The following is a 16,690-nucleotide window of genomic DNA, read 5'->3' on the forward strand; positions in this document are numbered from 1 at the left end:
AGCTGTGCAGGTACGCAAAGTTTTAGTAGAAGTAAACGCGTCTTTGGCACGCACACACTAGCTCGCAAGAACAATTTGTGGTGGCATTGCCGTTTTTTGATGATTGGCTTAGTAACTGCTGGAACGTCGATTCAGTATACTTATCAAGGTATTTTTTGTTGTTTCGTGCAGCAGGTATGAGTCTAGGTTTGGGCCCCAAGTCGAGGACGGTTTGCGACTGCATTGGACGTTTCCTCCGGTGACTCTCCTCAATCCATCCAATGTCATCACGACGCACCTGCTCACAAAGAAGGCAAGCTCAACTGTACGCGGTTCTTGCCTTTCATGGCGTACATACTACCACATCGATTGATGGCGTGGAGGTGCTGCGCCATAAGCATTTTTTCCTCCCCCGTCTTGCTCCAAAACGTATATTTGCGGCGGAACTACTGCCAAGCGTTGCTTCAGAGCTCCGAAAAATCTGACGTAACTCCGCGGTGTTTAATGCAAGTCGATTTTCACATGAAGCAGTGGAAGGCCGAACCGAAATACATGCGTTGTCTGCAGCCGCCATTGCAAGCGTTTCGCTCATTAAAAAATAAATAAAACCAAGTAGCATTGCCGGCTTTGCTGTTCAATCTAAACTGCGCGCCCGCGCCTTGTCATCTTATCGCGAATGGGTTTTGTGTTCCATAGTTCTGAAGTTAGAATGGTCATGCCGTATCGGACAGGATGAGATAAAAGGCGCTGCCCAGACACGAGTTAGAGGGTAGCTTGTAACAACCTGGCCGATATCTGCGGCTTAAAATACAGGAAAGCTACTTTTTTTTCTGGGTGTCTTCTCCCCCCCGCTTTTCCTCCCACCCCCGGTAAGCAGACTGTTAATTCACGCGCCATTAAAAGAAAAGACGGGTGCGTTCGATTTGTGTTCTGTGTTCTACGACGTGCACATGGTTGGGCATTGTTTTTGTACGTAGATATAATCCAGCAAAGAGTGTCTACAGTGCGGTCATTGTGTTGCAACAGTTTTTTATGGCTGCATTTTGTTGGTGTGAACATGATTTCTCGGAAGTGTATGCAGGTTAATGGCCGGGTCAACGCTTTCTTTCAGAGTTTGCGTTAACTCGCCCGAAAGGCAGGGCTTGAAGCATACGTGTGCGTGCTTTCTTTTAACATATAGATTCCCAATTATTGTGTCTCTGAACTGAAACGAATTTTTTTAATGTCTAAAAAACATTCCTGTCTCGAGGTGAGCCCAAGAAATAAGTATACATTGAGTGGAACTTTCAAGTTCATTTCTTCTCCCGCCGAGGTGTGCGCGAAAAAAAAATCTGTGTAGGGACTAGAACTTTCGAAGTTCTTCTTTCGTAATCAAGTATTGTGTACCTAAATGTGTATTCATGGCTGTAACTTTCGCGCAACTTTAGACGGAGACCGATACAAAAAGGGACTCGAAGACCTGTACCTGTCACCGTGTAAAGTTGCGGAAAAGTTACAGCCATGAATTCAGAATACCAACTAGCCCGCCTAACCGTGTTATTGTAAATGTGTATGTAGCACGTTTTTTCCCTATTGTACTATATTGTATGCCTAAATTTGCATATGTCATATTTTGCTTAGTCCAATACTGTATACATAAAATGTATGCGCAATATATGGGTGTAGTACATGTGTTTTCATGACTTCGAATCAAAGACGTCCTCATATGAATTTTGAATAAATGCATAGCAAAAATAATGTTTGTGTAACACTCCAATTATTATCGCCACAAAGACAACAATTCGACACCAGAAAACGTACTATTACCTACATGTTTTCTTCTTTCAATTATTAAACACGTTACTGCACACATAACAAACGACGGGCGGCAGCCATTTCGAGTCATCGGCGCCGCTCGTCCAACTTTCGCGCCTGGTGCCATTGCCGAGCGGCCCATGAGGCAGCGACCGGCGGCAGACGCGAAAGTTGGAGGAGCGTCGGTTTCAGGGGCTGGCGCGCGGCGGCACGGCCTGGCTGCCGCGGGATAAATGACGTCAGCAGCGTCCGCGACGTCAGCAAACACCCTTTCCCCCCTCGCCACTCGTTGCCATGGCGATTAATGCAACGTTTCTCAGAGGCCGCGTACTACTAGGGGAGGATTTGGCGCTGCTGGCGCGAATTACGTGGGACCACGGTGGATGCGAGAGAGGCCGCCCCGTGACTCAGGGGAGGAATTTCAAAGCATGCTTACCGCACTGGACAAACAGGGTAGAACCGTGGGCCCGAAACTTAATATGAAGAAAACTAAAGTAATGATCATTAACCTCCGGACAGCACAGCGGTTGAAGATAATTGGCGAGGCGGTAGAAGTAGTAAGCAAATCTATCTACTTAGGCCAAGTTGTGGCCCTGGTTCCCAACCATAAGGCAGAGATATTTCGAATGATACGAATGGGGTGGTGTGCATTCTTCAGGCATTCTCAGATAATGAATGGCAGCCTACCATTGTCCCTGAAAAAGAAGGTGAATGACACCTGCATCTTACCGGTAGTTACCTACGGGGCAGAAACTTGGAGGCTTGCAAAGAGGGTTCAACATAAATTGAGGACGACTAAGCGCGCAATGTAACGGAAGATTGTAGGTGTAATTAAGGGACAAGAAGAGAGCGGAGTGGGTCAGGGAACAAACGCGTGTTAGGGACATATCAGTAGAAATGATGAAGCAGAAATGGATGTGGGCAGGGCATGTAATGATAAGGCAAGATAACCCTTGAACAGTAAGGGTAACAGAGTGGATCCCTAGAGAAGGCAAGCGTTGCGGGGTGTGGAAGGTGGAGGCAGAACGTTAGGTTGGCGGATGAGATCAAGTTTGTGGGGACTAATTGGTCGCAGTTAGTGCAGGACCGGGAAAATTTGAGATTAATGTTAGAGGCCTTTGCCCAGTAGTGATCGTACATAGGCCCGTGAGTGATGATGATGATGATGATGGTAATCAATATTTGCCCTTTTTAAACTAAACTTCTAAAAATGCACGCTAAAACATGGAAAGGTAAATATTCAGTTACTTGCCCAGCTTTGATGGTGAACGTGTTTCCCATTATAACCAAGTCACCGAGGATGCACAACCAGGTGATGTTAAAGATGTATGGCGTATGATGGGCGCGTGATAACGGAAACGAGATTTTCGGGTACGAGAAGTTTGTGCTGGCAAACCATTTTCAAACCACTGATTCCTCTACCACACTTCATCATTGTGAACGTCGTAGAGCCTACATAAACATTTGATACACATCGTATAAAACAACCAATGAACAACTATTGGTAGCGGCGTTTAATTTATGTGAAAATAAATAACTGCTTGATTTTATTTCATCTCCCGGACGTACACACCCAACATACACATTTAGAGTAAGTTTACCAGGGTTTATTTGTTATCGGAGATTTTAGTACTGTGCATTTGCATGTCATTCGAAGTACTGACATGTTTGTTTTTTTACTTGCTATGAAATAAAATTGGCCCGTGTTGGATTCACGTTTGAGCTATTTTAAGGAAAGGATCTGGTCCAGAACTCTGTGCTTGTGGTGAAAGTCGCAGCTCTATTGTCGATACGGGGTATGTTTCGACTGCCTTTGCAGTATCGCAAAACAGGGTTGGAGCATTTTAAAGCAATGCTTAAGTGATCCCACTAACGGCGTCTGTAACGCAGAGACACCGGGCAAGAAACCTAAATTTCGCTGACAGAGATCATGAATGGTCGTGGGTTACGAGGGCAAAATAGGGCGCGCTTCCATGTGCGCAGTAATTCGCACACAGAATTGGTTACAGTTGTCTACTTAAACAGAAGTTCTTCCGCGGCGATAATTCAGCACTACATAGAAGTAGAGAAAGAATGTTGGCTGTTTTCCGCACCCAGTGACCGATTATGCTGAATAACATAAAGCGTTTGCTACAAAACATTTTAGTTACTTTTTCTGTAATAACAATAACAATGCAATGCACTTTTAAATTTTTTAAGAGAGACTGAACTTTTCTGAACTGAAAATAATATGGGTGCACTGCCATGAAAATCGCGCATAAATTGTAAACGTAGGTGGCTGATAAAACGCGACCATTTCTGGACATATGTCATAGAAAGCCGTATGGTTTGCTAGCCGGAGACGTATCTGTCACATTGTTGAAATAATGAATCATCGGATAAACATTGTAAACAAGTAATTAAACACACTTTTTGTAGCCTCTATCCCCCAAAAAACATGTGTACAACACATAAGCAGGTGCACAAAAAAAATTTGTCTCTTTATGCTTATTTATGTAGCGTTTGTTTCAAAACTTGTTCTTCTGGTCAAACGTGGCGCTGTTCGACAATTTTTGATGTAATATTCTCTACCAGCTGCCTGTTCTTCCATTATTCGAACAGGTCACGCCTCACTCCTAGTGCGGCGTTAGAAAATCATCTATTTTATTCTACATATTTTCTAGGTGTTAAACATTTTGTCTAAGCCATATATTTACATTCGTTAATTTCCAGTCGTAACTACACCAAAGAATATGTTTGACACAGCCAAGACGGAAGGTTTCGCCAAACGTACCGCAATTTTGGGACAAATGTTGCTTTGGCTCTCTTTGGGTATATATTTTCCGGGCAGAAATGTACTCCTCGGAAAATCAAAGAACCTCACAAGCCACCTGAAACACACAGCTTTACCAAGCAAATGCTATTTATGGCTTCAGTTCCAGACGCTCTACTTAAAACTGCAGACCGAAGTCTTCAGGATGCCCCGGCTTACTCCAAAACACCGCGATAAGGGCTATCTGGAAGTCTTACGGATCTTGCAAAGCTTGTCCTTTTTTCACGTTTCAGCACCTTCCGTCTTGGGGTGTTGAAGAAACACCTGCGAAAAAAGTACAACAGCCTCGGACACAAACGGACCTTCATTGCTTCGCACAAGTTTTGTCTCCTGGAGAACAATGGCTTCAGACCTTAAAGACGTCGTCCACGAGGTGATGGAGTTGAACTCTGCCGAGCTGGCAGAGCTAAGTTGCTTTTTGTGGTCACATCCGGAGCTTGCCCTACAAGAGACGAAAGCACACAATCTTCTGACGGCCTTTCTAGAGCGACGTGGTTTCACCGTGGAGCGTCGATACCTTCTAGATACGGCATTCCGAGCGGAGTTTCAAGCACCCGGTGGATTTGACGGTACGTTCAACGCTATGTGGGGTATGTCACGTCTGATACGTGAGAGTAAATATTGCTACCCATGACTTACTAGGTAACATGCCTAAATTCTATGTGTAAGCTGTTCTGGTGGAATAAAATAAGGAGAGGAACTTTTCCAAAGCACCACGCCTAATATCCTGGCCACAAGAGCCGAACCTTGCATGTAACTAATTTGTCTACGTCATGCTGTTCGAAAAGGGGCTCGATTTTTGTTAAATTGTTTGCGTTTATAACAAGAACAAAAACAAACGACCAGCATATCAGTTTAAATTACCAGGAAAAATATTCGTCTTAATTGTCTGCAATTGAGCTGTTTGTCAGTATGCGTGATCTGTGTTTTCTGTAAGTTAAAAATTCTTTTCTACCTTTTGTGGGTAACTAAGAGTATCAATACAATTCTACCTTTACTTTCTGTTATGTTCTATTGGCCTTGGCATTATAATAAATAAATAAATAAATAAATAAATAAATAAATAAGTAAATAAATAAATAAATAAATAAATAAATAAATAAATAAAATTAAGTAGCAGATGCGTAGACGCTTACAAGAACGCATTACAGGCGTGGCATTCTTTTATTCGCAAGCGGACAGAATTAACACATAATTTCATGAGAATACTCTTTAAAACAGTTCAGGCAGCTCAGCACAAGTGAAGCCATCTTGCAAAAACCATACGGTGCTTTTTCTGCAACTGTGCGCATTTGCTTTGTGATGGAAGAAGTAACTAATCTTATAAAACCCCGTAGTCAGCCGCGTAATATCTATATAACAGGTATCGAACAAATAAATCAGGCGTCAAAACCACCATTTAAAAAATTATTGCAGAAACCAACTGAACCGGTTCATTTTTTTTTTTGCAAATATCTCTAATAATCTCAAGGAGCTAAAACAAGTGCGTGTATTTTGAACTTTCTACCAAATGTATTGTTGAGTAAGCACAGTTCCGAATTCATTCTATGGTCAAATGTTCGTTCAATTTCCTATTAAGCAAAAACGTACTCATAATGAAGGAAATTCAAGATGGGACTTTGTTCCGGCACATTCATTCTTCATAGGGACTTCCGTACGTTTATATAATGCAAGATTGTTGACTACAAATTTTGGTTAGGTGTGGCTCTTCCAGTATAAATAAAAAAACACACATGCAAGAACTCCAGCTTTGTGCTGAAGCCTATACCTACAAACCTCTTACAATCTCTCAAAAAATATTTACAAACTCTCTTATACAAGCGATGCAATTGTTTAAAACTTCCAGGTATAAAACACACACTTAGTTTCACTATTTTGAAATACTCACGTCCCCGCTTTTAAAACGAAGCAAGCTGTAGAAACGTTTTGCCCCGAAGACTTCAGTTTGTTCAGCGGTTCTTTGTATAAAATCGATTTAATCTCAAAGTGAATATAGCAAGCCGGTATTTCTGCTATATTTTTACGCCGCTCATATCAGTATCACGTTACTCAACCTTCGAAAAATTGAAATTGTCGCAGTGGACACAGAGACTTCCTTGGATTGATTGCAACTAAATTCTGCCTGATGAGATTGCACCACTTTTCAAATGCCTATGTATTCTCGGCGCCGCGAACAATGCCTCTCTTGAAGCGGGACCAATGGCGTCCTGAGTGCAACTTTCACAGCACGTACGTCTATTGCACATTCCAAAGGAACGGCGGTGTGGCTTGCGAAAACCTCAAGTTTCATAACAATACCTACCCACACAAAATTTGGTCTCTAAGTTTAGGTATACCGTGCTTCAACGAACCTGCCGTCATGTATAGAGAGGACCGGTTGCATTTCTTCCTCGCGGCTCCGCAACACGTTCAAAACTTTGCTGTATTTCAAAAAAAAATCTTTTATATTGTTATATCTCTGCATACCTGTATTTTATGATAAAAAGCATGGGTAATAAAACCCTTTTTGCAAAATACCAGAACCTTCACAAGTACTTAACCAAACACGTTGCAACCTTGCATAACTAGATTACAAGCGGAACTGCAGGAAGTCCAACCGAATAAAGAAAACGTGCTAGCTGCAGCTGCAACATCTGTGACGTCGCGTCACTTCAGCGACCGTTTATCCCCGGTAATACCGGTACAAAACTCTACACGCCAAACAGGAATATAAAAGCTTCACTTGCAATAGGCTCAACAATTGTTACTTATTATTTTAATTTAAAAACACACCCTAAATAACGTGTCTCATGTTGGGGCTGCCAAACTTTGAAATGCGTGTTGGGAATAGATTTTGGTGTTCAGGTCTTCTTACTAACAAACATGTTTGTATGATGTGCGCGTAAATCCATGCAGGACCCTGTATCGCCTTGATGTGTGAATATGACGCTCTGCCGGACATTGGCCATGGTTGCGGTCACAACCTGATCGCCGAGGCGTCCATAGGCGCAGCTCTTGCGGTCAAAGAGGCAATGACAAAATACAAGAACGTGCGCGGTAAGGTAAGCTGAAACAAAAAAAAAAACGTTTGTGGTTGTGTAAGAGGCTGATTGCTTGGGTGTGTTTATGGTATCGTATTCAATATCTCAAACACCAGGGCCCGCTTGCTGGAAGCGCAATAAGACAGTCTTATTCGCAGTCTAATCTTATTGGCAGTCTCATTCGGGGTGTTGGGTTCCATAGCCTATAAGACTATTTCCGGAAACTTATTAGACAGCGAATAAGACCCTAAATAAGAACGCAATAAGACTCGACTTGGAATAAGCCTGCTCTGAGCAGTCTTATTAACAGTTTTATTTTGACTGACGTGGCGGTCATTTCATCGTAAAGATCGACATCCATACCGTGAAAACGAGTGCAGAAACCTTAGAAGTGGCGAACGATGCAACGCGGTGGCCCCTTTACCGTCTGCCTGGAACAAATAAATGCCTGTTCCGCGGAGATCGGCGCCGTTGGGAACTCCGTAGGGAGAGCGGGTGGCAAGTGCCAGACAACGCCGGCACAGGAAGCTGCGAAGCCTACCTAATTTTAGGTACAAGCGACGGCTGCAGTCAACCACCGTTTTCAACTTTCGCTGTGCGGTATGGCCGTTTTTTTTGTATATTCCGGGTAGCGCGGCTTTATTTCTCCCTCACGTCAAACAAAGATGGACTGGAATGATCTTCTGCGGTCGGATATTTTTTCCGAGCAGACATCGGGCTGCCGAGCGCGCGGTGTGAACGTGTCATTGTCTGCTACGTCGGCTGTCACAGCAGTGGCTACGAAAAGGCGGCACGTTAGTGGCGGAACAAACATATTTTTTTATAAAATCATGCCCCTTTACTCAGAAACAACTAATAGCATTCACAATAGAGCTTCAACGTCATAAATATTCTTCACAAAACATCAATATATTTACAGCTTGTTATACCTCTGCCCGAGAGCGTTAAATAAAATAGCGTTTTCAAAGAAAAGCTGCGCAGACTTCCCGCCCTTCCATCAGTCCCTTCGAAAGCGGCGGTCACGGATCTTGATTGTTTTGCTTTGTACTTTCATTGCGCATTCTGCTTCAGCAGTCGGTATCTTTTGAGATTAATAGCATGTATGATATCAACATTTGGCTATGTTCTATATTCTACAGAGCGATTGTTTACAGCTGGAGCCCTCGGAGAGCGAGCTACCACCTAGGCAGAGGGTTATTGCGATCGCGTCTCAGCTCCCGTCACGTGAGCCGCTGGTGTTCTCGTTGCATCCGAGTGGACGACGATAAACCTGAAGCAAATTCGCAAATGTCTAATTCACGGCGAGATGAAAAGCACAAGTACTGTTCCGACAACGTGAGACAAAGTGAATGCTTTTCGAGTGATCCCAGTGGGTATCTCGGCCCCACGCTTAGTAGCAGACGATCTTTGTTTAAGGCTTCGCTTAAGCGGCCGAGCGGCCGGGCCGAGGCCCAGCCGCATGAGTGCATACCAAAAATGGCGGATCATTGTAACCTATCTGTGACAAGGTCCAAATACGCCGCCTGAAGGTCAGGATTTCTTCAATTTATCCAATCATGCTCCGAAGTAAACGCTTCCCAACACCGGTGACGGCAACTAGCAGTTTTGCGGCGTATTCCCCGCTTTTCGGTAGGGGGCTCTCTCGTGCTCGTCTAGGTGCCGGCTGTCCCTATAGTCTTCAATAAGACCGCTCTGTAGCCTGGCCTGAGTACTTTCGAGCATGAGAACTAGTCTAATCTTATTCGCGGACTTATTGAAGTCCGTGAATAAGACTAGACTGTGAATAAGACTGTAAATGAGCATGTTTGTTCGTGCAAGCGGGCCCTGTGCCCGCTTCGTCGAAGACCAGTAAGACAGTCTTATTCCTAGTTTAATCTTATTGGGAGTCTTTTTCGGGGACTTATGTTCCCTAGTCTATAAGATACTTTCCATAAACTTATAAGACAGCGAATAAGGCTCTAAATAATATTGGGATACAACTGTGAATAAGCCTGGTCCGAGTAGTCTTATTCACAGTCTTAGCCCTCATTCACACAACCGTCACCTTCTCCGTCACGGAACCCACGTCAAGAAACCGCGACGGAGAAGGAAACGGAGTAGCGTTCGTACTGAAGCTCTCCGTCAGAGTACAGGATCGTCTGCCTAGAGATCAGGTTAGCCTACAATTGAGGGTGCCTAATCTGAAAAGTAAAGAAAATGGCTTGTGCTCATTTTTCGCTAAATTTACCCGTAATTAATTTGTTTATTGAGCTGTTTTAAAAATGTATATTTTACTTTCATTTCATTCGTTCCGCTTTTGCAATTGCTAGACCTCTTACCAATGACACGCGGAGAAAACATGCACACAAACCGACCTCCCAAAGTGCTTGCGCTGCTCCACGTCCGGGTGGTCTATTTTCAGTTAATCGGGGCTTGCGGAAAATACCCCTTCCAAACAAAATTTAATTGCTCAATATTGAGAGTTCAAAATTGTCTGCGTCAACCTGGCAAAAAATACTTTTGAGCAGCCCACGTCAGTATTAGCACCAAATAAGGCTTGTTACGTCAAATTTTTCATATTAACTGCGGGACTACTATCCCGAGTACATTATTTACCTACACAAATTCTCAAAGAAAACCTATGGCCATTTTTCCCCGGAAGCCAGTGGCAACTGCTCCTACAACGTTCCTTTCGCGCCACATTTTGCGGTTAAGGACGCTCTGATAGTACGTACAAAATGTTCAGTTATTTGAACCGGTCATTTAGAGTGATGTTTGAAACCGATAGGAAAAAATTGATTTACTTAACAACCCGACTTGCTTACCTTCCTGTACCGTGCACAAACCCGGTACCAAGCCAAACGTTAGCTTCATCAAATGCTAACATCCGAAAGAGCCATCAGCACAGAAACCTTGGGTACGCGATAAACCTCATGTGTCAAGGAATACCGGGGTCTTCGATACTCTGCCGGATTATTTTCAAAGGATGAAAGGTTACTTGAGTTAAAAAAAATTGCATACACGAGGATATACAGACAAGGGTCTCAGACCCAAAATGCTGAAGCAGGCCCCAGGTTGCTCATTGCTATTAAAAAACGTAATTGCAGCAAACGAAAAAAGTTATTCGCACATACTTATCGAAACAAATTCGATCCTTTGAACAATAAACATATAAAAAATTAGATTTGCCAGTCCATCAAGTGAATTCCCGATACCTACTAACCCACCAACTACTACGAAATGCTTTCTTCAACAGGCAAAACCATTGCACGGTGTCTTTTTTTTTGTTTTACACCAAAGTACCGATGAGAGTAAATACACAGGTTAAGAAAAAGAACAAAAAGCATTTGAGTGCGCCCTGAGAGAATTACCGTAATTGCTGTTTTACATACAGTTCACAAAATTGGTGATTTTGGAGTAAAAGGCATGCTTTTCCGGAGTTTAATAGTGGTGAAACGGGTACTTTCCCCCGTAATTTCTAAGCAACGTGCTCGGTAATACACTAAACGCGATTTTATGCAACTCAAAAAACCGAAATGAAAGTCTACGTCCTCTTTTATCAACTGTGTTCCAAGAATAGCCGCGCCGTAAGATTGGCTATGTTACTCCTTCACCAAACCATTTATTAATTTAATTTAACTAGGTCAGACCACCTCAATACCGCCTCCAGACAAATTTCTCTAGAGAAAAGAGTTCATTTTGGCATTTTTGAAAGAAGATCTTCACAACATCAAGTTTAAATGAGAAGATTCGCTAAATGCAGTTAGTGCCTAATTCAATGCGTGTTTTTCCTTCCCTAATAAGACTCATAAATAATCAATTTTTTGTACATAGCAATCTTTCGTTCTCCCGTGCCGATCGGGCTACCCAAAACTGTCAACACTGTTCAGCCAAACTCCTGCGAATAAAAGTGAAATATTCAGAAGGTAATAATGAAGTGCCGGCGTAGCAATGCTTCTTTGCTGTGCGCATCCACTCTGAAATAGTGGTGGTGCAAGTCGCACTTCTACTGATTATGGATTACTTGAAATCGATGGACCTCTCTGAAGTGAATCGACCGTAATGAAAAGATAATATTGCTGCGCCTCCAAAAGCAAATTTAAAATTAAAAAAGCAAATTAGTGAATGCAAAAATGTCTATCCTGAATTATGCTCCTCTGGGGTGTTACGTTACCCTGCACAGCAAATGTACTACTTTCAAATAATTGCTCACACTTTGTTTTTGCAGGTAATCGTCCTTGGTACTCCGGCTGAAGAAAGCTTTTGCGGCAAGGAGCTTCTCATCCAGAAGGGGGCTCTCAATGGAATAGACGCGGCCATTATGTCGCATCCGTCACCGAAGGATGTTCTACTGGTTGGGTTTTCAGCGTCAAAGCAGGTGAGGCGGATTCAAGAACTCGTCATTTTATTAATCATTCTCTGCTGGACAACCCGGGCTTTTTAAATACTCAGGGAAGACGGTATTGACGGCTGTCTATGTCAATAGACGGCGTAGCATCAACTCTGCCTTGGGTCAACGTGTCCTAGCAAAAAAAAAAAAGAAGAACAGTGGTAAATCGGGTACACTGTTGTCCCAATGAAAGCACATAAATCAGAAATCACTTGAGGCTATTGCCGGAGCATCTTACATGGGTCAGTAAAAATCTACAAAGGAAGGCACGTCGAAGGATATCCAACGTAACAAAGAAATTGCTGTGGTTTATCTTTGGTTAACCGTGGTGTATAGCGAAAGCTTTACTGCCCCGGCTGGGCCCATTGTCGAACTGGGGTCGAAGTGTGATTTTGTATGGTGTACAGACTTGTTTATAAGGAATGCACTGCTTATTCATCATCTTTTTAGGGGTGCAGCACCTCAAGGCCGAGACTTGTCCGGCGTGCAGCGTCCGTGCTCAGGCCAAAGCAACGTGTAAATCGAAACATCTGTAAACCAAACGTTGAAAAAATGTAAACAAGGACCAAATAAAAGGTTCACAAGAGGTTTGAAAGAGAGAGAGAGAGAGAGACGGAGGGGAAGGGAGAAAGAGACAGACGCAAAGCACCGTGCAACTCGAAACATCTGCGAACTAAAGGTTCACAAAAGTTTACAGAGAGAGGGGAGAGAGGAAGCTCGTGGAGAGCCGGGCACCTCATGTGTAAGGAGCATTGAATTGGATTGTATTTAGGTTGGATTATTGAATTGAAATTAATTAGATTGGATTTTAAATCTTTTTAGCAGCAGTAAGCACTCTCACGTGTGGTTTGCGGTAAGAATGATCACAAGTGCGTCGCCCACTCTTCGTGATTCACTTTGTAGAGGTGCGTCGGTTTATTTTTTCAATTCACGGCGTCTTTTAACCCTCGCCGCTGTACGTGCGACCACAGATGGATGATCGTCTTCCTCTGTGGCACACGCGTCTGCGCCGCACGCCCCTTCCTGTGCTTTCTTTGCGGCGCGCAATTATCCCTGCGGTGGCTTCCTCCTCGCCTTCATCCGCCACGTGGCGACATGTGTTCCGCGCAAGTCTGCGTTCACTTCAAGCCTATCTCTGCTCTGCCGCCTATCTCTCCCATAACCGTATGACATCTGCTCGGTGCCGGGCGCTACGCCAGGTGGCGACAGGAGTTCCACGAACGTGTACGCAACCTCCTCGCCAATCTCACTCCAGTACGGTTGCAAGCTGGGCTGGTTGGAAAGACACATGCTTGGATGAAACCAGTCGAACCTAACAAAGAAAATGGAATTGAAACCTAAATTGTAACGACTTGCGTTTGAGAGTGCATGAACTGCCATTAAAAGCCCCCTCCCCCCCCCTCCCCCCCCCCCATCTCACCTTTCTTCACATTGTACTAAATGTCGCGGATGTAAACCTAACGTTTCTGCACTGACATTTTATTTATCAACCGTGAACAAACGCCCCGCGAAATTTTGGAAGCATTCCACATTGAAGAAAGAGTAGACAAGTGTGCAGGCATGCAAAGGTGTGTCTTAATCCCAAAGAGATTGCATGTCTGCGAGGACCTTGATTGCTGCCATTATCTATCTAGTTATCCTATTACTATGGCTTTGATAAACTTCTTTTGCTAATGCCTACTGCTTTTTAATGTGTGCTGTTAAGTGTTTATATTCAGCCTTCTTGATATTCAACTTCACTTTTTAGACCAGCGGCGGTCCTTGCTGTCGGCTTTAAGTTCGCGCTGATTTCATCGAATAATAAGGCTATGTCTCTCCTGCCGCCTACCTGTCCCCGCCATCGATCGCTGTTCGGCTCCGGGCGCTTGCGCAAGGGGTTGTGGTATACCTCTATCTTTCAAGGTCAAAACTCGTCACCCCGCAAAGAGCGCCCGAGGTTGCGTAGTGTAGTTTTCGGGGCGATAATTTATTTCTTGGGTTTGGCAATCAAGTTGCATGTACACAACAAGAGAATGAAATTACTGACACAGTTTATCTGAGAATATTGGCTGTACATTATATGCATTCGGATGCTGGGATGAACCACTTGGTGCAAGAGCCTGGCGTTATTGCTCTTCTATTGTTGAGTGCACGTTTGCATGAGTGCGTGCTTGCGTGTTTGCCATTGCGTATGTGTTCTGCTCACAGCACTAACCATCACCTCTACAACATATTCTACCGAACGGTGAACTGAAACGAGAAATCGAGATATGCGCGTCTTTTAAACAGTGATGTGCATTTGTATCCAATAACCACAGCAGCAGTTCATATATCACAGTACAAGAAATACAGATTGCGCTGATCTAAGAAAGTAGTAATTTTACCCCAAAGGAAAAAAAAAAGAAAATGAATTAGATTACCATAGTCATCCCAAAAGCTCGATACCAATTGTGACATTTAAATTCTTTTAACCAGGCAGTTTCAAACGAATTCTGAATACAAAAAATATGCTGCTCAGATGATAATTGGCTGCGCTGGTCCAAACAGGGTTGATGCCAATTTGACATAAAATTTCCGCATGTATTCTACACAGAAAAAGTAGAAAGAACGGAAACAACTAATGTGGCACTTTTGTCACACATCCCCCATGATGTACTAATAAATTGCAAACACGGACAAAAGGCGTCCCACCACCCTCCGACATTTCCTCCCCTCCGCCCCCCCCCCCCCCCCCCCGAAAAAAAAGTGTGATTGAGGCAGTGCTTATAGTTAAGTCTGTTCATGACACCCGATTGTTAAACCAACGTAAATACACTGATAACTCAGTTTTGATAGCTATACCATTTCGAAACGGCTCTTAACCTTTCGCACACTTTTGTCACTTGTACGAATTAATTCAAGAAGTTATTTGTGTAACAATTACCTGCCCTTTAGACTTAGCTCTGCCAGCCAGTTTATGTGCTGGAAAATATTATGAAAGGGACAGAAGGAAATGCAATGTATAAGATGAGACTTAGGGCATCGCAGTACGTTTTCCTCGTGGCCGTTTCTCGTGCAAACACGGCGGAAATGCCATTTTTGATACAGCGGTTTGTCCCCCGAATAATTCTAGCGTAGTTGTTTAATAAGGGGTGAACAAATTCACCTTACGGAAATGTGCATCTCGATGAGGTATCTGTAGGTTATTCTCCATCGAATGATCCAAGTGGGCTCGACCCTCAGTGTCTCGACAACTTCGGCTATCCCAGCTTGCAAGCGTTCTGGCTTTCCAACCCCCTTGAGCCATAAGGCGGTTTTTGTTGCTTTGTTTGGTGTCTTCGTTTAAGCGACACTTTTATGTGAGCCGCCTCGTAGCGAGAGCGGTACCCGATTAATAGTGAAGGTTTTGGATTTTAGGTGAAATCTGAGTTATTGGTACCATAGGCAGTCTAAATGTTCTGTGTCATGATTTTTTTATGGCGCAGCATTTAAGCGCCCGCCCTGGTGGTTTCAATTTGGCCCATGGCATCAGCCTTGGGCAACCGGCGCATCCAGAGGACACCTAAAATATACGCGATAGATCGAGCAGGAAAGCAACGAATGAAAGTGTGGCGAAAGTGTCAGGAGAGGAGGCGGGCGGTAAACCGAGGAGTCGAGAGGTATGCCATCTGGCGGTGACATACTACTAGATTACCGCACGAACGAAGAGGCCGTCGTACCTAGAATGGGCAGGAAATGGGTGGATGAATGTAATGGGAGTGTGTGAGGGGTAAAGCGTTATACCTAGGGGGCCCGATGTATGCTGCCAGGTGACGAGTCGCTACGAGACTACGCCACAGGATAGCGCACGCTCTCGTGCGCTGGTGATAACTCGATAATTTAACGAGACGCCGCAGTTATGCGCTGTTGCAGAAAAGTGAAGATCACGCTGCGCTTCTACTTCGCCTTAGGAACCATCGTAATCGTCAGCCGTTGTCGATGCCTCAAGCTCTTCTATACGGCCTCTTAAGAAAAACGGTCAGACTGTCTGTAACGCTAGATCTATTACACATTCGCCAACATAAAAAGTGCTCTATAAGAAACGTTTGCAAGCATTCGTAATCAACGCAGTTTGAATTCATGCGTTTAGTGCACAATACTGCCGGTTCATTTCCAAAGAAAAGCCAAACATCGCCGCGTCTATCGCCGCGTCTATCGCATTTCACAACGAGTTTCCGTGTAGCTTCAGCTCACCTGTCGAGAGTGATTTACCAGGCACAGCCCAATGCCAGACCAGCGTTCGTGATGTGTTTTTTTTCACGGCAACTCCACGCACTAAGCGAAGCTCTCTTACTTTTTGTTGTTTGTTACACAGTTTCTATTGCAAGAATCTCTTTTCTGTAGGCTATCTTATTCTCTCCTATATAGTCCTGTCTCTGCATTTCGTTGAACGAAGGCGACGTCCAACTGAGTTTGGCGATATCTGTAGTGCAGTGCTTCCGTTATTTACTTGAGCGTAATCACTTCACTATAAATGCATACGCTGAAGGAGGAGCGTCTTATGCCGGCGCACACACCCCGCTTGAACGCTTGTGCCCAATTCCGTCGTCTGGTGTTAAAATGTGCCACCTGCCTCATTTTTATTTATTTCTTTATATATTTATTTATTTATTTGGTCAATAATGCCAGCAGCCTTTTGGCTGCCAAATCAGGAGTGTACAAAGCAGTGAAATGATGCATTTTGCAAACTGAGAGCACAGAAGAGGAACAAGAGATAAA

General features: G+C 43.8%; 1 protein-coding gene across 3 annotated transcripts in view; it reads left to right on the forward strand.

Annotated features, from left to right (window-relative positions):
• LOC144150227 (peptidase M20 domain-containing protein 2-like) overlaps nucleotides 1-16,690 on the forward strand; it is a 40,607-nt gene that overhangs the window by 13,582 nt on the left and 10,335 nt on the right. For 2 of the 3 annotated variants that reach the window (XM_077682081.1, XM_077682082.1), the window contains 3 exons: nucleotides 4,819-5,175; nucleotides 7,481-7,626; nucleotides 11,813-11,962. In XM_077682081.1, coding sequence (XP_077538207.1) covers nucleotides 4,926-5,175; nucleotides 7,481-7,626; nucleotides 11,813-11,962 — 546 coding nt within the window. In that variant the 5' untranslated portion in view covers nucleotides 4,819-4,925. The remainder of the gene's footprint in view (nucleotides 1-4,818; nucleotides 5,176-7,480; nucleotides 7,627-11,812; nucleotides 11,963-16,690) is intronic. The other variant, XM_077682083.1, reaches the window with a different exon arrangement.

The sequence above is a fragment of the Haemaphysalis longicornis genome, unplaced genomic scaffold (genome assembly GCF_048455015.1).
Source record: "Haemaphysalis longicornis isolate Haplotype H1 unplaced genomic scaffold, Haemaphysalis longicornis Haplotype H1 scaffold_8, whole genome shotgun sequence".
Taxonomy (NCBI): domain Eukaryota; kingdom Metazoa; phylum Arthropoda; class Arachnida; order Ixodida; family Ixodidae; genus Haemaphysalis; species Haemaphysalis longicornis.